We start from the raw sequence: 27,421 nt of genomic DNA on the forward strand, positions 1-27,421 counted from the left end.
ACTGATAGGTTAGACCAGCAAACAGTGGCTGTAACTACTGCCTATAAATGTACTACAGATTTAAATGCAAGGGAAAGAGAAATGACTAACTGGAACACTGGATGTCACAAGAACAAATGGATATGAACTAGGTTTTGAATGTGTTCAAGATGAGGGCTGTTCTGGTTCAGCCCTTCAGCAAGAGGCATAGGAAAACAGCATATTTCGTGTACAATGGATCTAGATGCGTTTCAGGGAAGGAGATAGACAGAGCATTTGCTCCTACAGCAGCAAAATGCTACTTTCAAAACACTGCTGTCAGTCCCAAGACCCAAAGATCCCAAAGGTTCATCTGCTTAGCAGATCAGACCAGACAGCAGCATGCAAACCTAGAGAGCTTTGAACATCCTGGCCTGAGTACCTCAGCAGCCCAGTTCCATCAGCACCAGTTCCATTTGAGTTAATGTGCCCCACCTTACTGAGGAGCAGAGCTCTTCTCACATCTAGCATCACCAAGTAATTACAGAAGAACATTTATTTGGCTGAGGCAGCCAGTGCTGAACCCCCAATGCCAAAAGGAAATTGCTCTCTTAGTAATACAGGACTTAATCTTCAATGCTGTATTCAAACGGACAACAACCTGACTTTAGATGTCTGATCACTGTGCCTCCCCAAAGCTTACTCCTGGATTTATGGCCTTGCTCTTGACTGCTCTGGTTAACAAACTGCTCAAAGGTCTCCTCACACAAGAGCTATACCTTAGTGCAAGCCAGATCTCCCCACACAAGCTCTACACTTTATGGCCCGTCAGCAGTGTGTAGCAGCAGAGAGATCAAGGAAAAAGGCAGGTTTTATTCCTGAGAAACAAATGGTTTGCACAGTGGATTAAAAAAACTTGCATGAAACGTGCCAACTGAGACAGGAAAAAAATCTTGTTGAATGTAAAGCATTGTCTTGTGTTTTCACTATATGAAAACAGTCACTGTGCCGTCAATTTACACAAAGCTTTCAGCCACACAGATACATGCTGAGCATCTGTACTTATGATATGTGCCTGGTACCTTCTACCTGTGCAGTGCTTCTGACCTCTGAAGTGTCTCCATGTAAGGGACTGGAAAACCCGTAGATAGCAAAAGCACTCTGTTAAAAACTCACTGTCTTCACCATAAATATATTAATTGACTTGGACTGGTGCAAAAGCTCCTGCTATACATGCTGGGCTTCCATTCAGTAAAAATTAAACACAACCCTTAAAATTAATAGAAGAGGTTTTCTCTTTGCTTTCTTTCCCAACCCCACTCACGCCGTCTTATTAGTGAATAATAAAAAAATCACCCCGGACAGTGACAAGCGCTGTGCGAGCGGTCCTCCTTCCTCGACGCCCCTGGGGACCCTCTCTGCTCCATTCACCCATCGGTGCTGTCCCCGCACGCCTGTCGCCTGTGCCCGCTACCAGCCCGGCCCGCCCGGGACCCCGCACCCGCTCCCTGCGGGGGCGGCCCCGCCGTGAGGGCGGGCGCTGCTGCCGACGCTCGCCCTGCCAGCCGAGCGAGGAGAAGCCCCTCACCTCCCCTCCGGTCCCGGGGGAGGGGGCTGCTATCACGTGTGCTTCCTCCCCCATCTCTCTCTCCCTCTCGCTCTCTCTCTCCCTCCTCCTCCTCCCCCTCCGCGGCGGCGGCGGCGGCGGCAGCAGCAGCCTCTCGGCTCCGCTCCCTTTGTTGCAGGCGGAGCGGCGGCGCTGCCGGGCGCCGCGCACAAAGGAGCGCGGCCGGGGCGAGGCGGCACCGCTGGGCGGACGGGCGCGGACGGAGCGCGGCCCCGGCGGGGACAGCCCTGCCCGCGCCCCGGCGGCGGCGGCGGCGGCGGCAGCAGCGGGTCCGTGCGGCCGCTGCGGCGGGGATGCTGAAGGTGCGCTCCGGTGCAGCGGAGAAAGGAGGGTCCCGCCCGGGCGGCGCCGCGGGCTCCGGTTGATGCTGCGGGCCTGCCGCCGCCATCCCGCTGCCGCTGGCGCTACCCCCCGGCCGCCCCTCGCCATGCTGGGAGAGAGCCCGGCCGCCGCCCGGCCGCTCCTGCGGGCGGGACCCCCGCTGGCGCTCTGCTACACCTCGGCCCTCCTGGTGCTCGCCCTCTCCGCGCTGCCCGCCGGTCGCGCCTCTCATCCCTTGCCCGGCTCCGAGTGCCAGGGCGGCGGCAAGGGGAAAGGCATCAACTGCTCAGGTAATGCCCCGCCGACTCCCGCCCCGTGCCCACCCCTGCGGGCAGCCCACGCGTGCACGTGGAGGGAGGGCCGAGCGCGGCCCCCCCGCTCCGCCCGGCCCGGCCCGCCGTGCCGCTGCGGGCGGCGGAAAACAAAGGAGCGGCGCCCGCCCCGGCCCCGGGTGCTGCGAGCCGCCTCTCCGGCCGGCCGGGAGATGCCCCTCTCCGGGGCGCGGGGAGCCCCCTCTCCGAGGTCTCCCCGCTGAAGGGAAGGGCTTTGCCGCTGCGTCTCGGCTTTTGTTGCTCCCCGCCGCCCCCCGCCGCGGTGCCGGCAGGTGCGCGCCGGCCGCCCCGGGGCTGTCCGCATCCCGCCCCCTCCTCCGCCGTCCTCCCCTGCCGCTGCCCCGTGCCCGTCCTGCCGCTAGCAGGGGGTGCGAACCGGGTGGCAGCCGTGAGCGCAGCCCCTGATGGCTCGCACGGGCTGTTTCTTGGGTCTCACTCTTGCTGTGAGCAGCCCAGCCACCGGGTAGCCTCTCCGCCCGTCCGTCTGCCGGCTGTCGTAGAGATTCACTCTGGATGATGTGTAGGCAGCAAAATACCCCGCGATGTGCTCAGAATAAGCTTTCTTTTTTTTTTTCCTGCTTTGGTGGCATGACATACATAATATACATAATTATGTGCTGGTATGGTAAGGTTGCAATGTGGTTTGTCATCACAGCAGCACGTTTTCTTAGATCTTGAGGGATATGATGGTTTTGAAGTAGAACAAAGTAAATACATACAATATAAAGTTTACAGGATTTTAGAAAGATTTGTTTGTCTTCTAAAACTACTCTTTAGAAAAGGGAATTCTTTTTTTTTTCTCTGAAAAATGGCTGTGGATGCCTCCTCCTGCCTTTTAAAACGATAGGTTTATTGCACTGCACGACTCGCCAGCGAGAGCTGTACAAAGTGCCTTCTCCAAGGTGATGAAGGTTTCTCGCTCTGTGCGCAGAGCCCCCCGCTCCCATTGTCTTCAGCGGGATTGGGAGGCAATTTACACGTTGGAAGGAACTCTCAGTACCTTCCAGGGTTAGGTCCCCAAACTGTACGAGAGATTTCAAGAAATGAGTGAACGGAAGAGTGATCTTCCTGCCAATTACATTTTACAATACGGATAATGCTCCTAAAGCAGGCTATCAAATTCGCAGACCAGCAAACTGTGGCAAAATGGTCTTACAATACAATAAATCTGCTACACATTCTTGAAATGCTGCTCTTCATTTTACCCAGTTTAGATATACACTGTGTTACTGTGTGACAGTACCACAACGCTACTGTTTTGCTGCTGCTGCCGCCTGACTTTTCGTTCTATTTGTACGAATATGATGGTTATTTTTAAAGAGAGGTTAATAGGTTAATGTGTCACTGGCGTTAGCGGCTTACCCATCAGAGACATATGGGTCATTAGACCATGGCATGAGCATAAATCAGTGAGATTAAATATGGAAGGCGGCTGAAATGTATGAGGAAGTTTCTAAGATGATGTGGAACGCAGGGATATCATTATTTAGAAACAGTCACAGAAAGAGGGCTTTCCAGCCTGCAATTAGAAAACCGTATGCTATATTGAGGGCATTCAGCATGATTCGGTTCTACTAAAAATAGGCACAAGCAAATGTATGTGCTATATACATAATTGTGGCAGGCACTCTTTTCAGGGTAACTCCAAAAATATGGGAGGAAAATTTTGTTTTAAATGCAGTAGTCAGATTCTGCTGTGTGTTAACTGTTTCATGCAAAATGGCAGGGTTTCAGTACTCAACTTTATTTTGAAAGCACCAACGTCAACACACCATATCTGGGTCAGATTTTCCCCTCACTTACCTTTGCACAGCTTCATTAACTTTTACTGAAGGAGCTACTCCCTGAAAAAGATGAGTTTCCTGTATTTACACATGGGACCAGATGCTGGCATTAGCACCCTTCTCAGTGGACTGCTACGATGTACATTGCTGTTTATACTGAAAGTTAAAGCTGAGAACACTACTACTACTTCTTCAAATGACTCGACTCTCTAAACTGCTTTCCATATTCAAAGAAGCAAAATGCTTCTCCTTTCTTCTGCTGTTTTGCAAGTTTAATATGTGCATCAGTCTGACCTGCTGCCCTAACAGGTTTTTTGCACTTCTTGAGATGGTTCCTGGGCTGGCGGCATTTTATCATTGTTAGATTATATAGCTACCTTTATTTATTTGTTATTTCTTTTCAGAAATGCTGAAGTCCTCTCCTTTATTGGTTCAGAATATGCTGCTTAAGAAAGAGTTTGCTGTAACAAAAGAACATTACAAGGTGGACACAGGCAGACAACATGAACATTAAGATGGCCTTTTCAGCATTGATTCTGTTCCTTTGGCACATGCATTGCAGCTTGGCCTTTTGTTAAATTATGGTATAATTGCATCATCCCTGGCCAAAGGAAGAACATTTGATAAAGTGATTAGAGCAGGAAACAGAGAATTAAGACGTATCTGGAGTTAATTGAGAGTGTGGACTTGTGTGTGTTTGTTCATCTGTCAATCCATACATTGCTAAGCTTATGAAATAAAATAACCCCATTTTTCCCAGAATGGAGTAAAAACAAAATAGGTATTTCTTTCTGGAGAAGACAGTCCTAGGCTGGTGTTTTGGAGATGTTATATTATTCCCAGTGCTACCTGTAGTCTTCTTCCCTGACATTCCCAATACTCCCTGACTGTCCAAGGGCTGGTTGTGTGGTGCTGGGCTCAGGCTCTGGGGTAGCTGTGTCCTTAGTGAGGGGGCTGTGAACTACAGGGGCTTATTGGGCATCCTGTGTGTGAAGGAACAGGATGCCCAAGGAACAAGGTGTAGTTCCTTCCCGAGCTCCTAATCCAGTGGTGCTCTCCGGAGACACAGACTGTGCGTGGGCATTGCCAGTTTAGTTTCAGTGTTAGCCTGGTTCAGTCTCTGGTGTGAGATGTGCTCCGGTCACCTGTGGAGCCACAGGGGTTGTAGCTGGATCGCAACTGAACAAACGCTGCAGATGTGGGTGGAAGGTACACAGACTCAACGAGAGACACTGCTGAGTGCACTGGTAGGGGTGTGTGCACCTGGGATTTTAGTTAACAGGGATATGCTTGTGTTGTGAGCCTTTCAGTGCTGGTACCTCGTGTGATAAAATAGACCTGCTAGGGATGATTCTGTGCACCACCTCTGAGTCTCACAGACTGCGTGCTGCCCCTGCTTTTTTAAGATCCCTCTGAGTCAAGGGAGTAAAAATAAAGTTGTTTCAAGACAGACTGTTGAGGATTGAATGAGCATGATGAGATCCTCCTTAAATGTGAATATGGTGCATTTGTTTCCATTACTTTCTTAGATGCCTTCATGTCTGTCCTCCAGATCCTGTAGCAGGAATCCCCCAGGGTTACTACGGATGGACACCTATTATGGTGCTGTTGTAGCTGTTTTTCCTTAGGAGAAGATGAGGTCTAAACCTACTCCTTTCTGGTATGTAACACTTGAGGTGAAGCCTTAAGATAATTAGTGAGTTGGCCAAAATGAGTTTTGAGTGCACTATTTCTCACTCTATTGTGTTGTCTGAAGCTTGGATCCGGGCTGTCCCTGCTGTAACAAGGGAGAGAGAGCACAAGCATGCAGCTCCCTTGGCCCAGTCCATGTGGCAGATGTGACCGTGGATTTTGGAGGATATAAACCTCAGGCACTGCTGGTCTCTGGAGCTCAGCCGTGGTTTCTGCCTGGGCTCAGTGGGGGCTCTGTGAACCAGAATGAGATGTGGCCTCAAGACTGGCTTTCATCTGTGCTTATCAGCTAGAACAGACATATCCTTTGTGCTTTTTGATCAAATTAAGTGGATGAGGGGTTTTGTTTGCTATATCATTCTAAGTTACACAGAGCAAAACCAATTTGTGCTAAAGATATGCAGCCTTGTTGGTGAGAGCATTAAGAGCAAGGGATGTAAGAGAGATACAGGTCAGGTAAATTATGGTATTTTAAGAATTACATGTTGTTTTGTGTTTGCATAGTTCCACTTGATCTGAAATGGTAGACGGGACTAGAATAATTGGTTATTTTATCTAAGATACTATGAGTTATGTTCCTGCAAATGAATTATAACAGTCAAGCCAAATAAAATGTGATATGTGTTTGTGCCAACTGAACTTCTGAAGTAAATGATCTAAACTCAGTCAGGTTACATGTCACTTTGAGAAGCTATCATAAAGCATGAATATAAATCAACTACATGTAAAAAGTAAAAGCAATTATTAAAAAGAGAAATTAAAACTCGGACAGTAGCATGCATTTATTTATTTCCCTTTAGTGTAATTGCCTAGACATGAAGTGTCCTTGCCATAAAGATTCTTATGCTGATTAAAGTGCCAAAAGGTAATTAAAGTAGAATTGAAAGTGTCAGAATAGCAGAAAATCATCTTGTAACAGGTGTCACTCCATCACTGTCACTAGTGGGAACTGGTAGTGTGATGGAGCAATTGAGGCTTGACTGAGGGGATCGGATTGAATCCAATTTCTTTACTGGAATTTTGAAAAGAGGAAAAAGAAGCTGTGTTTGTTATGGAAAATATTGCTGAGGAAGCATTCTGTCTGTACCAAGATCCCTCGGATAATTCCTGTTAAGGGGAGAACAGGAAGTCTGGTCGTTTTCTTCCTGTTGATGTAAGGATAAATATTTGATGCTTATATCTTGTCAGTTTTCTTCTGGAGTTGACAGTAGACTGGATAAAGGGGAGAGTTGATGTTTACTTGGACTAGAAAAAAAAAGAAGTTGTGGCCAAGAACTTTGGATAGAGAGGTAAAAATGCAGAGATTCTGACCGATATTGACAGGAGACTGAACCCTTTTCCCGGAAAGAGATCATTACATTCCACCATAGATCCATCCCCTGAAAGCACTTGTGTCTTTTCCAGCCTGTGATCAGACTTTGGGGAGTGTCCCCAAAGCAGACAGTGGCAATAGTTCCCTGGATAACAGTAGCTGTAACATTTGTGGAAGGAGGAATGCTGAGCATCAGGAATGTTGAAAAAGGATCTGTTCTTCTGACTCGAGACTCCTGCATGTCCTCCTCCTCACTGAGTCCTCACAGGTGCTGTGGAACAAGAGTGGAGATGGGGGACATGTTGGTATTACTGAGGTGGAAGTCTGTCTTTTTCTAAACTGACTGTAATGCTCAGCAGAACCAAAGACCAAGCAGAAGTACTCTTTGAAAAATTGTTCTATCCCAAAACCAGCTTTTGATAATAAGAAAATTATAATTAAATACTATGCTGGAAACTAAACAGTCCCTTCTAATAGTCCCATGTAGTTTATTCCTGGATTATCTTGAAATTCTAACGATTTAGAATACAGAGAAATAGAGGAAGAAAAAGAGAGAGTTTAGGGGAGTGGAGCTGTATTTTGTGGAACTCCTGAGTGTGTAAGGAAGAGCTTTTTTCAATAAATCAGTTGATTATAAATTTTACTTTATTAAACCATTTCTTGGTCTTCTTTGTATGATATTTTTCTTCCACAAAAGGATAAGAAGTTAGAGACAAAATCTGATTAGGAGTAAGCTCAGCAGTCAAAACTGTGATCTGATGAAATTAAAGTTTCCTGGAGAACTTGAAATCTGTTTATTTGTCTTGATGAACAGCTACAATGTGTCTTTGGTTCTAATTTAGTTCACAGATGGCTTCAGGGGGATGTGAAAGCAGAATTATTTAATCTTGTATTATTAGGACAGTATCTAGTGGATCCATTAGTTGCCATTAGGTATCTAGGATTTATGGGTCATATGTTTTACTATTTGTTTATTTATTTTAAAGGAGAAAAAATTCCTGGTCTTTTTTTTTTTTTTTTCTTCAAGACTCTTGCCCAGGAACTTCTGTGTTCTGTGGAGCAAGATGCCAGTGACAGTCTTTGCCACAAGAGTACCTGAAAGACTTCAGTTCTCCCTGACCCGGTTACATCCCCAGACCTGGCTGGCTGGGAGCTGGTAGACAGATCAGGCTCTGCATGCATTTGCATATCTATTGATGTGAATTTCTCCATTTAGGAGAGCAATTTAATGTAACACTGATATCAGTGTTCAATTTCTTTTAAGTTGCTCTAAAACTGCCTCACTGGTCATAGTGGGGTTTGTGAGGAGGCAGTGTTTGACTAGCAAATCGGGATTTATTTTAGGATAATTTAAATTCTCATTACAGCAGACAATATTTAAGAACTGAAAAGGCAGGACTTTTCTGATAGTAGATTATGTGGTACAGAAACAGCGTTTAAAGGATCTGGTTTGGAGTAAAACTAAACCCCTGTAATGCCTCTCTTTTGATTTGGTATTATAAAAATAAATTTAGTTGCAGTTACAGTCTTGAAACACCCACATTATATAACTATCTTCAAGCTGGCAGGATCCTCATGCATGGCTCAAAAAGAGTGTTAATTAGGACCAGCAGGAAAACATGTCAAAATTAAAGGGAAGAAAATCTGGAACAAGACAAAACTGTCAGTAATTTTTCTGAAGTGATCTAACTTGTCTTGGTAGGTGCTGGGTCTTCTCCACCTTTTCCTACCAGGCTGAGACCTGAGTTTTGCTCCTTTGTCTCTCAAATAGGAGCAAAACTCTCTGTACCTTTGTAAGATGCATAGACAGAGAGAGCAGCCGAAGAAGAGAACAGGTACAATGGTGACAAACTGACAAAAGGCTGTTCAGGACACGAAATGGCTCTTCTCAGGTCCTGTCTGGAGGCCAAAACCTCCTGAAATCTGTCTCTGCCTGGCTGCAGAGCTGTAGGCAGCCTCATTCCAGCTGCCTGGCTTGCTGGCAGGCAACAGCCGTGTTGCTGTAGGAAAGGCCCTGGGGCATCTCCTGTGCCTAACATGAGTCTCATGGGATCCATGTGGAAGCAGATGGGGTGAATGGGGGCAGTCAGGCAAGCCAGGAGTTGGAGCTGTGCAAACTCTGGGTAATCTACCCTCGATGGCCACACTGTGTTGGGGGGAACACAAAATGCACGCCTTTAGGGCCTCCACCTGCTTTATCCCAGATTCAGCCCTACTGCTCCTGCCCAGCCCCAGGAGTCTGACACATGCCAGGGCTCACCTGTGGCTGACACAAAAATGCTGCTTTAGGAAGTGTTTTAAGCAATCTCAGTTAGTAACTGCTGAGAGCCCTGCAGGTGGTGAGGGAGGAAGGGACACAGCCCCCCATGAAAACGTGCTGTCACATCTGCTGGTCTGGGGCTGTAGGAAACCTCCTGTAAACACACATATTTCAGCAGGGGTGACAAAGTGTCCTGGTCCTTAAGCCTGAAGTGTATGGAGGAGTTTGTTGTACCTCACAAGAGATTTACTTGCTTTCTTTCCTATTCACAGACACTTCACATATGACTACAAAGGATGAGTGTTTGGATAAACACCATTTGCAGAAGTGGCTCTATTTTCTCTGAAATTTTGAACTGAACAACATTCTTAGCCAGAGGAACACAAAAGCTTGAGAGATGGGATAGTTAAAGGTGTTCGTGCATGTGCCTGAAGTGTTCAGAATAGTCTGGGCATTCAAAATGAATGAGTGCCTTTGAAAATTCAAGTTTTAATCCGTAAGGGTGTCCATAAAACACAAGAACAAGCTATAAAATCTTTAGCTGGTTGGTATAGACAGCTAAAACAGAACTTTCAACAGGTATTTCCATAGAAAATTTCTTAAAAAATTGTGTCTAGATAGCAGTTTGTTGCTTTAAAAATTCAGGGAAGCACTGATCTAATGAAATGTTTACATTTTGCTAATTAGTATTGACTCTGATTGTGTGCTGCCTCTGCCTGATCCCTCTGGGAGAGACAGAGGTCAGTGTGTTGTGCCAAATGGGTTCTCCCGAGCAGCAAAGAGCAGCAAAGATCCCTAGACTGAAGAAAGGGGTGCCCTGTCCCCTCCCTGAGCGATATTGCCACGTGCAGTGGGCAGATGAATGGTTCTTTTCCTGAAGCACCACCTCTCTCTCCCAGAGCTTTTTCTTCATCCCTCACCTCTCCCAGAATTTTGCTGAGACAATTCTGTGAGGCAGAGTTCTTTCTTGCTGTCTTGATTGGAAGTATAATTTTATGGAAGCATCATTTCAAGGTTATAAAAGTGAAAATAAAATAGGCAGGCTCCTGTTAGGTTATGGAATTGTTTTCTCATATAAAACATGGGGTTGGGAAGGCAATTTATTTCATTGCGTTTCTCCTCTGTTTTAACTGCAAAGGATGTCCTTTTCTTCACTTGTGCAGGTGTTTACACCTACAAAGGATCTCTTTGTGAAAATGGTTAAATGTGTTTAAATGTGCGAAACTGTTTCTGCTCTGTAAGAAATACTCTTTTTCATGTCAGAAGCAAGTGGATATGGTAGGGATGAAAGAAAAATTTTGGCTAAAGACCACAAAGAACAGATACTTTTTTTTTTCCTCTGCTCTTTGTTAAAACCTGTGTCTGTAATATGGAACAGTTATCCAGGTGAGAGAACACAATCTCCACATTTGCAAGTGATATTCATGCTGCTGACTGAACAAACAAAGAGAATCACTGGAATCAGGCTCCGAATTTGAGTGTTTTGGGTGATTTATCTACCAGATGGTAAATGCAGTCCAATGTAAAAAATTAGTCTGGGAGCAGGGAATCAATCATTCAGCACACTGATCAGCAAAGGGATTTGGGTGTTATAGCAGAAAAATTAATGAGCTGGCAATCCACTGCAGAGCAGCATTAAAACAAAAGATACTACACCATAATAAAAGAGTCCTCACCCAGAAGACAAAAGAGATGAACATCCTGCTTTGTTAGACACTTGATAAATGTAATCTAAAGCGGTGTGTTATATACCAAGCCCCTTATATTATTCAACCATAATGGCTCAAAAATTCAGTATCAAAATCTGGAGATCAGGGTTAATTTGGAAAAGTGAAGCTTTTCACTGCTTTCACAGTTCTTTTGCAAATACATAGGTTTTTCTGTCACAGGAGTTACTTACTAGTATTCTGTATTATGGTAATAGATATTTCTGTTCTATTTAAAGTCACCCTACAGTGCATTCAGAATTACTTAATGAAAGATTATAAGATACCAATACTAGCTTTATGATATAATTACATCTCTCTTTAAAAGTCTTGAAAATGTGTCCCTAGCCTCTTTCCTCTACAAGAACTAAGAATAGTTTTACCACCAAAAGCTTTTCATGATTTTCTCTGATTTTCCTTGTGAAGCATTGAGTCTCTACCTGGAAAAGACTAAGAAAAGGTGGCTTCCATGCTCATTTTCCACTTTTAAGATGTTTCTGTTGGGTTTTGAATTTATTTAATTTTTTTTTTTTTTTTACTATAAGGGTTAGGTGCAGGATAGGCAGTTTGGGAAATGCCATGAGGTACAGGCTGCTTCTGTAGGGATGAAGGGCAGCAGCAAGGTCTGGCCTTGCTGGTATGGGGCCACTTGACATGGAAAATCTGTCTTTTGGTCCCCTCTCCACCCCAAGGGATCAATGCATTTCCGTGACTGCAGGTAACTGAAAGAAATAGGCTGTAATGTGTCTCTTTTCTGCTGTGGAAAACAACCAGAATCTGCTGTTATGTGTCCTCTGTGAGTAAATGTTTTTATTTCTGTAAAGAGTCAATGAGATCAGAGACCTTTGTGCCATTTTGTCCTCTGATTTTGGCCTTTTCTTTTTTTTTTTTTTTTTTTTTTTTCCCTTGGGGGGAGGATTGGTAGGTTGATAAACAGCTAACAAAGCAAATAACAAAAATCTCATATTGATCATGCATATCTAATATCCAAATTGTCTTTCATTTTCATCATTTTCATAGCATTTCTTTGTATTTCTCCATGAATAACTTATTTTAAAAGATTTCTACGAGCAGGGGAAGGGAGCTGATGGTCTGACTTCCTAAGCAGTAGAGCAAAGCCCACTACCTAAGGATTTTTTCCTAGAATTGCTAACCACTGATTAAAATCAACAGGAGCTCTCAGATCATGATCCTTGTGAAAACCAGATTTCCCTTTGTTCAGAGTAAGGAGTAAGAACCTGTAAATTTTAGTCTCACACAGCTCTACAGATTGGAGGTGTAGAAACAATGATATTCCATCGGCTTTCAGCCAAAGCTGTACCAAAGTCATGGGCTCAACTGCTCAATTTCTCCAAGCCACAGGGACATGTTTGTATCCAGTTCAGCCTGGGTTTACTCATGAACTGTACCTCAGTCAGTGTTTGTGTATCCCAGGACTGAGTTGTCCTTTCATTCCATCTCAGAGGTGTGGGTGTGAGACAAAAGGCAGAATTCAGTCATGTGCATGTTTACCTGTAAGCTTGTTATGTTTTGGTTTTTTTTTTTCCTCCTGCTATATTTACATGAAGATATGTGCCAGCTAATTTTTTTTTTCTGCCATTTTGGGTGTGCTGTTGAACACAGCTGACTGAGTGAGGCTGTGGCCCTGCATTCAAAGAGAAAACACAGATTAAATTCAGATTAGCAGTACACAAGGTCCCAGTGGCCCAGCAGCGAGAGGGTGCAGAGCAGGGATGATAACGCGTCTGGTGCCCCTCCTCAGCCCACCCCCCTGCCCTGCCTGGCCGTGCCTGGGGGGAGGATGAGCTTCTGCTCCTTGCTCACTTGGCCAGCTGTCCCAACACCTGGCAAAGTCGAGATGTCCTTTTGCAGCATCTGGGCGAGGGCGGAACGACAGCAACAAGGCAAAGTTCCCTGGCTCTGTGCTGCCAAGCGGGTAGTGGCAGATTTACAGCCATTAGGAGGTGTCCCTCCAGAGCTGTGAGCTGGCCCCGGTGTATTTTGGCAGTGCCCGCGAGCTGCGCTCCCTGGCCCCGCAGCCGCCAGCAGGACAACCCGCGAGCTCTCTAATCCAGAGTTACATTTGCCACGGGAATCCCCAGCAGGCAACCGTGAATAATTTCCACCTGCTTCGAACTCTGGAAGTGGCTTGATGGGAACGGGGAGAGATGGATGAATATGTTGACAAAGGAGGTGGCCTTCTGTCTGTCCCTTAGGAGAGGTTGTTTCTGGCTCTGAAATGCTGAGCGTCACAGGTGCAGTCAGGTCCAGTGGCTTTGTCCAGCTTGCTGCTGTGGTGGGCTACAGAGATGCCATCAGCTCCGAGCAAGTGGGAATCAGCTCTCCACAAACCTAGAGGCTCTTCCAGCCCTGTGCCAGCCATCGTGGCCAGAGGTGATGAGACAGGACAGCATTCCTTGCTCCGTGTTTGCCGTGCTGTAACCTGACTATAAACTCCCAGCCCCCGAAAATCCTTTCCAGGCTGGCAAAGGGGCTTAGCAGGAGCTCTGGGAATTGTGTTTTTCCTGGTGGCTCAGTATGGATAAACGAGCAGGCAGAGAGGAATTATTAGCTATAGATTTATCTGACAAGAATGCATACAGGAGAAAAATGTTATTTCAGTAAGCTGAGCACTGATTTGGTTTTTTGAAGCGTAATAGAGTTGTTAAAGTTTGAAAGGAAGGGAGCTGGCTGCTCAGGTTCTTCCTGGCTTCTGTAACTTACTGGAATTACCAAAACTCATTAAGAAACCTAAATGATCAACCAGGGGCTTGTTTGTTTGTTTTCTCCCTGTGACTTCTATGTGGCTGCTTATTTTGTTTCTTTTCCAGCGGTTTTCTGACTGTTTAATTACAGTTTTCAAAGCTGTACCTAAATAGCATAGTGTATGGGTGTTCAGAAGAGTGAGTTTCTGTAAACCTAATTATGCTCCAGCACCATTCATACTGCTAATGTTTCAGGGATATTACCCAGGAGTTAATTTATTTCCTTTTTCTATATACAAAATAGGAATCGAATATTATTTTACAAAAGCTTATGTATTGTAAGAATGCAGCACAATGATTTTTTAGTTTATAGATCAGCTAAAGGATTTTTAATGAGAGTGAAGTGCAAGAGGAACCCAAGGTTTTCCTATTAATTTGGAAACTATGGGATCTAACTGTTACATTTTAATCTCTTACATGGAGAGTACCCTCTTGTTGGAATTAACTTCTATTTAGTATTCTAAAAGTGCAAAGGTACTTAATTCTTTGAAATCAGTAACTACTTAAGATGTTATTATAAATTCTTGATTTTGATATAGACTGGCAGGATCTGTGGTACATTTCCCTCTAAGTGAGTTTTGAAGTGTATTCCTGTTATTTTTTTTTTTAATGTCTGTAGCTTTAGAACATGCAGTGTTGGCACTAAATTCTTTCAGACCACAAATAACTGCTACAGCCTTTAATTTTTTTTTTTTTTGTTGGATAACTCATGTTTAGGCAAGCCAGTGTTTCATTTCCTACATGTAGTAAAGTTCTGCAACTTGCAAATAGCAATTTCTTTCTGTTCCTGTAAATAGAACATTCCCACAAAAGAGCTGTCATATATGCTGACTGTCATGCTGACAGTGTGTCATCCCCATGGCTGGGGGAGATCTGCCATGGTATCAGGCCTCCTTGGCCACTGTTTCTGCTCTCAGACCTATGTCCCATTTATTTTTGATTGCTCCCACCACACACTATTTTCTTAACTCTGTCTTACCAAGGGAAGTAAAAACCTGGTTTAGAAATATATTAAAGAGAAGATATATTAGGAACATTATTGTAAACATTCTGACAACAATTTTGGTCTTGAAATGTCTGTATTCAGAAATATCCCACCTCAGCAACATAATCAGTAAATTTTTTGTTCATGTTTTGAAACATCTCTAAAACTTACACGTGGGCCAGATTAATCTGAAAACTGCTTTACCTTTTTTTTTTTTTTTTGTGCTAGTTAGATTTTAAGCCTGAGTGAAAACTTGGATTTTAGGGAAATAGTGGATATGGACCTTAGATTTTTTAAATAGAAATTGATATATTTAATGAACAGCTTCCCCTGCTGTGAATTATTACATCCCTGCTTGAATTGCTTTGAGGGAAAAAAAGCATCCACACGATGAGAAATGCCCAATTAGTGAACATGTCTGGAAAATCTGATTTCAGAAACTTGTCTAGCATTGCACAAGAACATAAAAATTACATTTGCTCAAATAACATTCGTTCAGGAATCTTCTTGTTTCTGAGCACTTGCTTTGTACTTTTAATATGGCTTTGCTTAACACAAGTTTCCTCAGGAAAAAGAAATAAAAAGAGAACAAATCTCCCCACTAACAACTAAGGAAAATACAGACATTTCTAAGGATGGACTGATTTTTAAGTGTCTGTGAGAAGAGCTAAGACCCTTATATCCTGGCAGAGACCTCTCACTTGAATTAATGGCACAATGGAAGTAGTTCTCTATCAACCAGCCACCTGAAAAACAGACATGGAATTTTTCCACATATTTATCAGAAAGAAAAGACCTAGCAACCCTGGGCTGTCTCTTCAGGCCTGGGATCCCATGTTTTCCAGTGCCTATCTTTTATCCATCCTTGCCTCTTCCACTCTGTGATCCCTCTCCTCTGGCTTTCCTATGGTCTTCTTTCCACCCGTGCTGTACCTGCCGGGTCTCTTTCCTTCACAGCCCACGCTCTGCTTTGTGCTCGGACTGTTTTCTGCTCTGGGGCAAGGACACCACTGAGACCATATGAATGTGACGAGTAGGACAGATGTATAAGTTTGCCAGCACTGATTTTGAAAATGCTGAAGCCAGAGCTCACCTGGGACATCATTAAAAAAGAGTGCATGAAAGGTGGAGCCTGTGACCAGTTTTGCTGGTGGCGCATAACAGATGAACACCTAAAACTTCAGGTGGATTGGATGAATTTTCACATAGCAGAATAAAATGGTCTGAGCCTGGGAACTCATACCTCCTTCACTGCACCTCCTATCTCAGCTCCTGAATGCAAGCCTGCTCAAGCACAATAATGCAATAACTACAATTTAGTCACTTAAAGAAAACCCAAACAACCAAACAAAACACTGTGAGTGCCCCAGCTTCGTTCTTAAAAACTACACAGCTGGAAATTTGCTATGAAAACAATGAGCCTGCACACTATGAGCAACTTAAAACTTGATCTTACGATGGAAAATGTTATACACCATTAACTAAAAACACAGTTCCCAGCTCTGTGTATTATTGCAGTTTTAGTGTTAGAAAGTTGCATTAAAATCAAAGACCTCCACTGTTCAGAAGTTAGAAAATGCCAACATTTTGAACTGTCAAACTCATTTTCTCCAGTAAGTCAAACAGTCTCATTTTCATGGGCATGTTTCTGAGATTCCTTCACAACTTATCCTACAGAAGCTCTGTACAGCTTTTTTTTTCCTCAGGGTCAGTAAGATTGTCTTATTTCTTACTACGAAAGGAAAAATAATCAAAGTGAAACAAGTATTTGTTCTATGTATCTTACAAGCATCAACTAAATAACATCATTAGATGACTGAAAAAACTTTGCAGAGCAGGAAGGGAAAATTGTAGTTTAGTTTTGGGGAGCAGGTTCATCGTGATTTTTGAATGTGACAGAAATCTCACTTCAAAGAATGCTTTTATGAGAGAGGGTATTGGAGATTGACCTTGCCAAGGGTTTCACCAACTTCAGCCTTCAATGCACCCTGCTCTCAACTGGCTTTTTGGCACCAGCTAAAAAGCAGAGAACCCTAGTGCAGCAAATAGTGGGTTTTTTTAAAAGTAGTGTTACTTCTTGGTTCTTAGTGTCACCATCCAAGGAGCTGTTCAAAAAATAACTGGACATGTCTCTTAGTACCAAGCTCTAGTTGACAAGCTGGAGATTGGACAAAGACTGGACTTGATGACCTTGGAGGCCTTTTCCTCCAAGGAAAATGATTCTGTGATTTTGTGTTTCAATGATTCTGTGATTTTGTGAATCTGTGATTTTGTGATTATGTGACAAGTACCAGATGTGACAAGACCATGAAGTGGAGAGCAGGAAGGGATTGTAAAGAGAGAGGAGTCCTTGTCCCTGTTGGTACCAGCAAGCTGCCTGCAAACTGTATCCTTGCTCCACCTGGAGAAGGTCCTGGAGCAGGAATTCCAATGCTTCACTGCCCAGCTGATGGGGCAGCATGAACTCTAGAGGTCAACCAAACAGGAGGATAAAACCTTTAGGAAAAAGGTTTTTTACCTCTGCTTGACTAGAGGTGCATACATGCCTTTTACATATGGATTAACTTTTGAGTGGGTTCTTGGTATTTCCCCATGAACTCATACTCCTTAGTGAAATTTGAATGTCTCCCTAGCTTGGAGAGCCCTCATTACAGACATAAATACATCTTATGCCACAGGATTTCATCACTACATTGACATAATGAATTTCCATATTTATCTTTCTGCAAAATGGGCAGAAATCTTGTGGACTAAAGAAGTCTGTCAGAAAGAAAGAGTTTGTTCGCTTTTTCGGAGCCTTGCATAGCCAGCATAGAAGCACTGCTTATGATTCATTTTCCTGTTTAATTTGCCTTGTACTTCATGTTACACTTCACTAAATATATTTACTTTTATTCCTGCCATTACACATGACAGAATCTATCTGCACAAAAGGAATTCTAACTGCGAGAAAGGTTTTATAGACACGGAGTGAAACAGCAAAAGATGAGGTAGGAATCTAATGCAAGATGTTAAGCACTGTTGTTCCCAAAATTGAGGAGCAATTAAACTTTTTATTCCACTAAAAAATGTAAAATCTATAAAGTAATATGGCAGCATAATGGGAAGCACCCCTTAATGGGCTTGTGCAGTTATTGCAAGTTAAAAGCAGTTGCATGTTCAGCTAACAAAATATGGGGAATGCATTTTCATTAAATGTCAGTGATAATGCAGTCACAAGAACAACAATATACATAAGCCTCACAGAGCTATTAAATTTCTTGTATTTTCTAGGAGGAGCAAGAAAACAAGACACTGCTATAGGGAAAAAAGCCCCCACAGGATTAATCCAAGAAAGCATGGCAGCTAAAAAAGAAGAGCAACTGAGTTCACTTTGAATGGCAAAAACAAAACAACCCCAAACAAACCAAAACATAAACCTTTTATCTCAGAGGAATCCCCTTTTTCCGAGTTCACATCTCTGGAAACACACTTGGTGGTAAATTTTAATCATCTAATCAAACAAGTAATAGAAACATTAATGTTTTTTAACCTGCTGAAACTCATTGTCTCTTGGGGTCTGCTTCATCACCTGAGCTTACAAGCTCTGCATCTGCCAGCTTGGCTTATGAGCACAAACCCCAAGGAAAAAAAGAGCTGTGTTTCTAAAAGAGCTGTGTGAACCCTCTCCACTTTAGCAAGAGAGTTGATTCAAAACACTGCAAAAAATATGCAGGTTTTTTCTTTTTCCCCTTTGTGTTTCTGGAAGCAGCCTTTCCAGGCACTGGACAATAGGGAAACTGAGGACACAGTGGCTGTTCCACCCATCTACTCCTGCCCTTCCTGGCAACCTGATGTGTCCTGCGTGTTTGCCCCTGGTAACCTCTGTCTCAGCACAGGCTGTGGATGAAGGTATCCAAGGGTACGTGTCCTTGTTGTTCCTGGCCACCTATGGCATGTTAAGCCATGGAGCCTGGAGTCCAGTCAGTTTGCAGCCAAGGGGTCCATCTCATCTGGATTTCCTTGGCTTAAAATGGGACACAGTATCACAAGTCTAATTACACTGCACCTCTACTGCTCTCTTTTTGATCTCTTCCTTTGTGGAAGAGAATGAGGAAGTCAAGCCTGATTTTTCCCTTGAGAAATCCATGCTGGCTGTTCTTGCTAGTCATCCTCTCCTGTCTTCAGTGATGGATTAGAAGAGGATGTTCACCTGGGGCTGAGGTGATGTTGACCCACTAATTATTCCCTGGATGCCCTTCATTGCATTGTTTGCTCTTCCATAAAGATGGGAATAATGTTAGCTTTTTCCTTGTCGTCAGGGAGCTTGCCCTCTGACCTTCATCTCTCACAGCTGCTTGACAACAGCTTCACGGTCACAGCAGTCAGCTCTGCCAGATCCTGGGTGAAGCGTGGCCAGGTGGATCTGAACATACCTGGTTTCCTCTGAGTAGTCTCTGACTTGTTGCTGCTTTGCTGTTGTCTGGCCCTGTGTGTTCTGAGTGGGGTTGATATTTGCTGGGACTCGGGAGCAGGCTTTGTCTGTGAAGACTTGTAAGAAAGGACATGGAGTGGTTCAGCCTCTTCTTTGATGCCTGTTACTTGTCTCTTCCCTGTTCATCAGCAAACTCACATCTTTCCTGACCTTCCTCTTGCAAATAGCTTTCTGGTAGAATAGCTTCTTTTTAACCTTAATGTCCCTTGCTAGCTCCAGCTGGGCTTTTGCCTTCCTGATTTTGTGCCACAGTGCCCAGGCAATGCTTTTGTTCTCCTCCTGTCTTGCCTATCTTTATTTACACTTGTGTGCTCCCTTTCTGTATTTTCAATTCATTAAGGCTCTTTTCAGCCAAGCAGGCACACTGCCAAAAAGGTGAAGTCAAGACAGGGAGCAGTCAGAGCCACATAAAGGTGCACTTGTGAGAAATGCAGCGGGTGAACAACTTCTCTAAAGGCAGTAGATTTAGGCCGATGGGGGCAAGGACTTTAAAATAAAGACATAGTTTTGTCTGTCTTTGTCCAAGAAGGGGACATTGACTGAAAGGAGATGAGGCTGGGTGAAATGTCAGACTGTTTGTCCTGCTTTTCTGTAAATTTTTCATTTCACGCTAAACTTCATATTACTGCAGCCACATTGCTACCAAGCCAGCTGTGCTCAGTTCACTGTGTGGAGTCAAAAGTGGACAGGGCAGCAGGGAAGTAATGAAAGCAGAGAGCTTTCCTAGGAAATGGAACAGTTGTGTGTCAGTGTAGGAAGAGTCTGCTGAAGGTCAGTGTGTGAGGTGAGATGGAGAGGGTAATTGGCTGGGTATCAGAAAAGCTGTGGCAGAATGGCAGGTGAGAAAAGCTGTTCCTCAGAGAAAAGGAATTTGAAAATTAAAATATCACAAGGAAGAGTTCGTTATTAAGTCTGAATCAAGGGACTGAGACAGGATAGAACAAGTGAGAAAGGAGCGGTCTTCAGTCAGAAGCGAAAAAAGACTAAAATTGCTCTTTCAAGGTAAGTGCTGAAGAAAGAGGAAGAGGCAAATGTTAGGACAGGAAGAGTAGGAATAACAGAACTTGGAGGTATCAGCCTGGAAAGAGTGTAGAGATCTTGCTGGCCTCAAATGAAGAGGAAAACATGGGGTGAAAAGAGGAACTCTTCCTGGCCATTAGGGAGCAGAGCTGGATCCCTGGCAAGAGGCAGTGGGTGGCTGTGAGGAAGGAGGCAGTGGGGAGGGGACAGCCCTGGGCCCTGGGCAGGAGAGGTCATGGGCAGCACCCAGGGTGTTGGAAATAAGCTGGAGAAAGGGTGTTATGACAGCAAGAACAGGGTGGATGGAAGAGAGGAAGAAGAGATGGCATTGCATCGAGCTGAGGAGTTGGCTAAGTGAGGGGATTAGGGAAGAGAAACCTGTTGAAGATTCCTGAGGAAAAACATCCTACATCAGGAAGCAGGAGCGGGGAAGTCAGTTCATCAGAAATATAATTTTTTCTTCTTTTCTTCCTTAAAAAACCAGAGAACCAAATATTCTCCCTGCTAGTGGATATTTACCCAAATTCTTATATCAGTTATTGTGGTTTCTCCTTAGAAATATATATTTTTTTCTCTGTTTAACAGACCATGAGCCAAAATGACAGATTAAGCCTCTAATACTGAAAATATGCACGTGCTTAATTCTACAGTTATATACTTATGTTCTTAACTGTTTTGTTAGATCAGAGCTGAAGTGCTCAACTGCTTTAAATATTGAAAATGAAGATGCTTTCAAAAGGATTTAATACTGTTTCAGACTTAACAGATATGGATATTAGATCAAGAATACTTTAAAAAGTCACCCTGAAAGACTCACATAATTTTTAATTTGCTGTGATATCTTCATTCCATATATTTATCATTAATGAGATTTTTCAAAGCTGAAAGTACTTATCTAATGGTTATTGATACCTTTAAAAATCTCCTAATTAATTTCAGAAAAATTAAATTAAATCACAGAAGGTGCTGGACTTAACATACAGTGACTGGATCAAGTCTTTAAATTTAAACTGGCCAGATATTTTTCCAGTTTGGAAACAGAAACAGGCAATATGCACAAGCTGTTATTTTGGTCTTTATTTATATCAAGTTCATTCAAATAATATAATTAATGATTTTTGATTAGATTTTTCATTGGAACATTTAGTTATGCTTTCTACTTGAAATTGTATTGTCAGGATTTTCTGAGCGGAGTCTTACACCTAGAATACCATATTAAAATGACTGAGATTGATATGACAGAAGTTTCTAAACTCATTTGGAGGCCATTCTACTTCAAAAAATACAATTAATTTTTGACATAATTTCCTTAGGTATTGCAAAGTTTTGGTGAAGAAGGTTAGACTCATGATGAAGAAACTGTGCCCTTTTATCCTTGGATACATGTTGTTTATTAATCTGGAATCACCCAATGTTATATTTTTGTCCCCTAGTCTCTGTGGAGAAATGGCATAATTTTATAACTGTGACTTGGAAAAGGAAGTCTTATTCCTCCTTTCTTTCAGTTAGTTATTTCCAGCACAGGTGTTATGTTATTACACTGTCAGAGTTTAATGTAGACATGCTGATTCTCATTGCCTTTTATCTTGGCAACAGCTAGATGTTTTGTGATGAAATTTGGTATCCTGATTTCAGATTCTCAAATCCTTATATTTACCTATATGTGGACTATTTTAATATTGAAATGACATGGTAAAGTTTAAATTACATGTTGTTTTTTAAACAACTCAGAAATGACTTTATTATTTTATATGTTAGAATATTTTTCAGAAAATTAATGTTGCTTACTGTCCAGGTCTTAAAAAGTAATGGACTCATAATGGGATGCCCTTGCTGTCGTTCTGTGTTTTGATTTGGTCTCTTTGTGGAAGCAAGACACCTTGTTGCATAGTGGAAGTGTAAGAGAATGTATGTTTTGGAGAGAAAACTGGTAGGGTAAAAAATGATTAAAAAAATGTTTCTATTGTTAGCAAGGCCCTTTTGTGAAAGCTAATTTTTACAGCTGTATTTGAAAAGCATATGTTAAATACAGGAGTTATGAGTTTTTCAGCTCCTGTGCTAGCATGGCATCCTTGTGTTCTGTCCCAAGAGCAATGCAGGCCAGTAACAGATTAATCAGAAAGTCTTTTAGCTGAATATTTCTCCCTTGAATGCCTCTGCCAGACTGAAAAAGGATCTCCCAGTTCTGGAGAAATTTTGTTGACCCGTCCTGGAAACAGAGAGGAAAACGAGTGTTTTAATGAGTGTCTGTTTTCCTTTCCATTGCATGAGGCCATCTGGGTCTGACTCTGCTCCTGTAATTCATGCTCCACACTCTGAGGGAGACAAAGCAAATGCTTTGTTGGTGTACTTATGGTGTACATACAGGGGTTTTTATTTTAAGGTTGTCCCTGGGACAACCTGATTTAAGTTGTCTGCCACTGGGGCAGCGTTGGGTTTGACTGAGCTGTCTGACAGATGAATAACACAGTGGACTAGTGCTGGACAGAGGGCAGGGGCATTGTGCTGCATATCATTTTTGTAGGGTTGGCTGAAACTCGTGGCCTTGTGCTCATTAAGGCAAGTTCTTCATGTAACGTGCTCCAGAGATATACTAGAGTAGCAGTAGTTCTACCAGTGTACTTCTGCTACCAGAAGTTAGCAGAATTGTGGTAGAAACAGGATACATCCTTCAGCAGAATATTTCTGGCAATATCTCTCTTTGTGAGAAATGGTTTCGCAGCCCTTGCGTCTCAGCTCCTTGCTGACTTCAGCCACTGTCCCATCCTCTGGCTACAGCCCTGTGTATGAGAGACAGGCCAGCTTCTCCAGCTTCTCCACAGTGGACACAAGGGTTCAGAAACTTCCTTGGCAGTCCATTGCTTACTTGATCTTTCCAGATCTTGTAGCTCTTTGTGGGTTTTTTTATGTCTGTCTTGCCACCCGTTTTTGCCATCCTTTTCCTCTCTGAGGAAAGCCTTCCCCTTGTCTTTTCCTCCTTAGGTTTGTGATATTTCAGGCTTAAGGACATCGAAGATAAAGGCAGCCCTTCCACTTCATTTTTTTCTGCTAATGTGTTGCTGTGACAAGTCCACAGACGTGGTATTTGGTTACCTGCCTGATGTACACTAAATGAAATGATAGCGTTTGCCATGTAGTATCCTTCCCTTTTCTCTCTCCATCCCCTGGGGAAAATAGGTTGCTGATTATATTGCCATACTTAATTAGCTTATTAGTGAAGCAAAAGCTGAGGAGTAGAAAAACACAAAGAGGGAAAAAATTGGAGGACCAGATATGTCAAGACAGTGAAACTGTGTGAGGCAGAGTACAAATCCTGTCAGCAGGAGATGTAGCACCTTGGCAGGAGGTGGAGTATGCTGCCTCTGGGTCTAAGGGCTGTCACAAGCACCATCACTGGATATGCCAGGGACAATGCATTTCCTAGTATTTGGGTGTTCAGGCATGCTCTGTGTTTGGCCATCATCTTCCTTCACCAAAACTCATTTCCAAGATCTTCTTGTGCTTTATAACCACTCCTGTCATTATACATTTTTTCCCTTTCTCATCTTGCACAGAAGTTGACTTTCTTGTGGCAGGGCAAAGACCTTTTGCTGTTTGTGAATCACATCAGAACGTTTTCCTCTCTGCTTATTTGAAAGTGATCCAGCAATCGGGGGACCATGAGAATTTCAAGGAAGATTTGATTTCCCAGTGCTAGGAACAACAAGGGGAAGGCACAGTCATGGTGTCCTTGTCCAAGAAGCGTGCTTAGTCCAGGATGAGTGAAAAAATGGAATTATGATTTCATTCATCACTCGCACCCAGTGTTCCCTTCAGCTGATCTGGATGCCCCTTCTAGTCCTACTGCTAAAAAGCTGCAGTGTAAAGTTACTTGAGTCATTTTTACTGCCATACCCTTATCCCCTCTCTGAAGAGTGTAAGTGCACGCAGGTGCTTCCAGCAGTCAGCAGATCCTCATTGTGGCTGTCTGGGGAAGGTATTTGGGAAGAGTTTTTGTCCAGCTGGTCCATACCCAGCCTCCTTGGGCAGGTTTGATGTGTGAGCACATAAACATTACCTCTCTCCCTCTTTTTGCTCCAGACCTCAGAGAGCTCCTGACAAATTTGTCTTACTGTTTGGATCCGCTCTGGAGAGCATCATTAGAGCAGCCACATCCTGGAGACAGAGACTCCTAATTATGGAGGTGGTGTGGTTCCTGCCTGCTCTGCACTGCTACAAGTGTCAGCAGCAGCTCTGTCTCTGTGCAGCAGTGGGACAGAAAATTCCTCAGCATCTTAGGACCAGTTTCAATGAGGATTTTAGACAATGAGTTTGGCAGGTTTTCCTACTATTTCTAACAAAAGCTAAGGGAGTGCCTGTTCCTAACTTTAATTTAATCCCTACATTTTAGTGTTTCTTGTGTATCATGGGAGATTTAGATGGTATTGTCTAAATTTTTTCCAAAGTACTTAAATTGCTCTCCTCCCTCATACCTGTTTTGATAGAATGGAGGAAAAAAAAGACACTGCAATCTGTGAATTTAATTGTGTTGTGTCAAATATCCACAGAGGACTTGTGTGAAAATGTTATTTGCTTAGCAAGAAATGCAAATCCTTTATTTAGAAAAAAATGATAATTAAAAAATAGACAAACACTAGATCAAAATACTTACCAGATCAATTTACTAACATGTAATAAAGCATACCTTTTTTCCCCTAACTCTTTCTTGTAATGTTTCTATTATTTCATAAGGTAATAAATGGCCAGTCTAATACCTACTTTTAGAGAAAATGTATTTTTACAGAATTTAAATGGCACAGCCGTCCTGTGAACTTATATTGATTGAATAATTAACATACAGTTGCAGTTGATATAAATAATTGTGCCTGATACATAAGTATTAAATTCATTCAGTTGTCAACACAATATGTGGAAGGATACTCAATGAACAATACACTGCAGGTTGTGTTCAGTGGGTGATTACACCAATTTTTGCATTGCAAAAAGCATACACAGCATTTTTATAGGGCATTTGGATTGCAAATGACTTCGTAAAACTATTTGTGGAAAGAGAGTGTTTTTCTGTCTCTGAAGGTCTGTTTAATACTATTTTGTTATTTTATCTCGTTAAAGACAAATTCAAAGGGAATTTGAAAGATTTTGTGTATTTCTTCCACCTTAGTCTCTCACTGAGGATAATATTTTAAAGCTGGATTTTTGCAGGTAGTCTTTTGAATACAGTCAATGAAAATATTAAATATTCAGAGAAATGGAAACAGCATTATTGCAGAGTAGCAAAATTCTCCTTCAAATGATAGCATTTGAATATTTGAATATTGAACAACTTTAATGTAATGTAATTCAGATTATGGCTGGTTTACAAACATAAGCCTTAGTTAAACTCTTTCAGAGCACGTGGGTGTGTGTGTATTACCTTTTTTAAGCCAGGAAAAATTACAATTTTAAATAGTCACAGAACATAAAATGGGAGGGAAAGCAACCTGAAATAAAACTTTAAAGCCAAAAGGAACTGCTATGGGCATATGCCCTGACCTCTGCATGTGCGTGGTCTAGACTTCCATCAAGTAATTCCCATATAAAAGTCCATAATTTCTGTCTGAGCTAAGATGTGGCTTTTTGGAAGACATTCCAAACTTGATTTTTAAAGGCTTGAGTAGGCCAGTCTGCCAGTCCCCAGGTACTTTGTCTCAGTGTTTAGTCCTCCTCAGCGTGAAATCCACTCCACATTCTGGCTTTGAATCCATTTGAGCTTCTGCTTCCAGCAGCCAAACCTTGTTGTTCTTTTGTTTCCTAAATTAAAGTGCTCTCTACTGTCAGGACCCGTCTTTCTGCTGAGGCATTTGTGAACAGCATCATCAGCTCCTGAGCTTCAAGCTGAGACAGAGGTCACTAGAGCTCGGTGCCAGGAATGGCATCCCCTGTTTCCAGCTCACCGGCAGCCGAGGTGAGGTGGGAGCTGTGCTCCCAGGTGGGAGCTGTGCTCCGTGGCTGGGGATGTGCTGGAGGTGCTGTCCCAGGCCCCACTGCCACGGGCCACCCCAGGGGCACCCGATGGCACACCTGACTCAGCATGCTCAGGTAAATGAGCACGGATGTTTAGTGCATACTGAAAATCTGTTTTAACACAAGCAGCCAAGGTTCGAGAGCTTTGTCCCTGAAATTTCTGAATATTACAGAGCAGAATTCCTCCTCTAGTATCCTAGATGAGTAGGGGCTGGAGAGCATTTAATTGCCTGTGTAAGGAAAGCCTCTGCAAATCTCTAAGTCTTGCTTTGTTGCTCAGTTTGGGGACCCCAGCAGCCCAAGCTGGGGAGCAGAGCCAGAGCAGGTGGGCAGGCTGAGGAGCCAAGGTGGGTGCCAGGGGCTGGGCTGAAGCTGCCAGAGAGGCATCACAGCATGACCAGGGCAGTGGGGAGAGGCTGGAAGCAGGGTGCTGTTGGTCTTTGCTTTGGCAAATCCCAGCAATGATGCAAAGAAGATGCTCGTGATTCAGGGAAGTGATTCGGCAGCCGTGCACGTGCTTGGAAAATGTCATTGACATGGCTGAAGGGTCCATGTTAAGCACTGCTTTGAGGCCTCTTCTCTTAGAAAACCAGGTGCACTTTCCCTGCCTAGAGGCGGCTGTGGCAGAGGAATACTGCCCTGCACAGGAAAAAAGGGAACTCAACACAAAAGCAGCTGTTGTTGGTGAGGTACGAATAATAATTTTTGTTTGTACATGACTGATATGACAAAAGCATAAACCTCAGACAAGTACATCGTAGGATAGTGTCTATGTGTATACTTGGGCTTGTAAAAGTGCCAGTTTCACAAAGCTGGTAGTACTAATTAAGCTCTGAGGAAAAACTATTTTCGTTGAGCATGCATATTCTTTTTAAGATTAAATGCCAAGTATGCTTTACCAAATAGAATAATATGCTTGAATAATACACTTGAATATAATTATCCATCCACAGTCTGATCCAGAGGGGAGGGAAGTGAAGTGAGGAGGTAAATTAAAGTTTCCACATGCTCATCAACAGGTCCTTTTGTACCATTTTGTTTAATTGTGTGCACGTGTGTACAATCATAGAATCATGGAATATTTATGTTGCAAACTGCTTCCAGAGGTTGTCTAGTCCTATGAAATGTGTGTCTATACTTGTGTATATATCTGTGTATTTACACACATATGTGTTTATGAAA

General features: G+C 43.1%; 1 protein-coding gene across 1 annotated transcript in view; it reads left to right on the forward strand.

Moving 5' to 3' along the window:
* Positions 1 to 1,949: 1,949 nt before the first annotated feature.
* TMEFF1 (transmembrane protein with EGF like and two follistatin like domains 1) overlaps positions 1,950 to 27,421 on the forward strand; it is a 112,680-nt gene continuing 87,208 nt past the window's right edge. Inside the window, exon 1 of the mRNA XM_030236942.2 lies at positions 1,950 to 2,196. Coding sequence (XP_030092802.1) covers positions 1,950 to 2,196 — 247 coding nt within the window. The remainder of the gene's footprint in view (positions 2,197 to 27,421) is intronic.

This window comes from Serinus canaria, chromosome 2, assembly GCF_022539315.1.
Source record: "Serinus canaria isolate serCan28SL12 chromosome 2, serCan2020, whole genome shotgun sequence".
Classification (NCBI taxonomy): Eukaryota; Metazoa; Chordata; class Aves; order Passeriformes; family Fringillidae; genus Serinus; species Serinus canaria.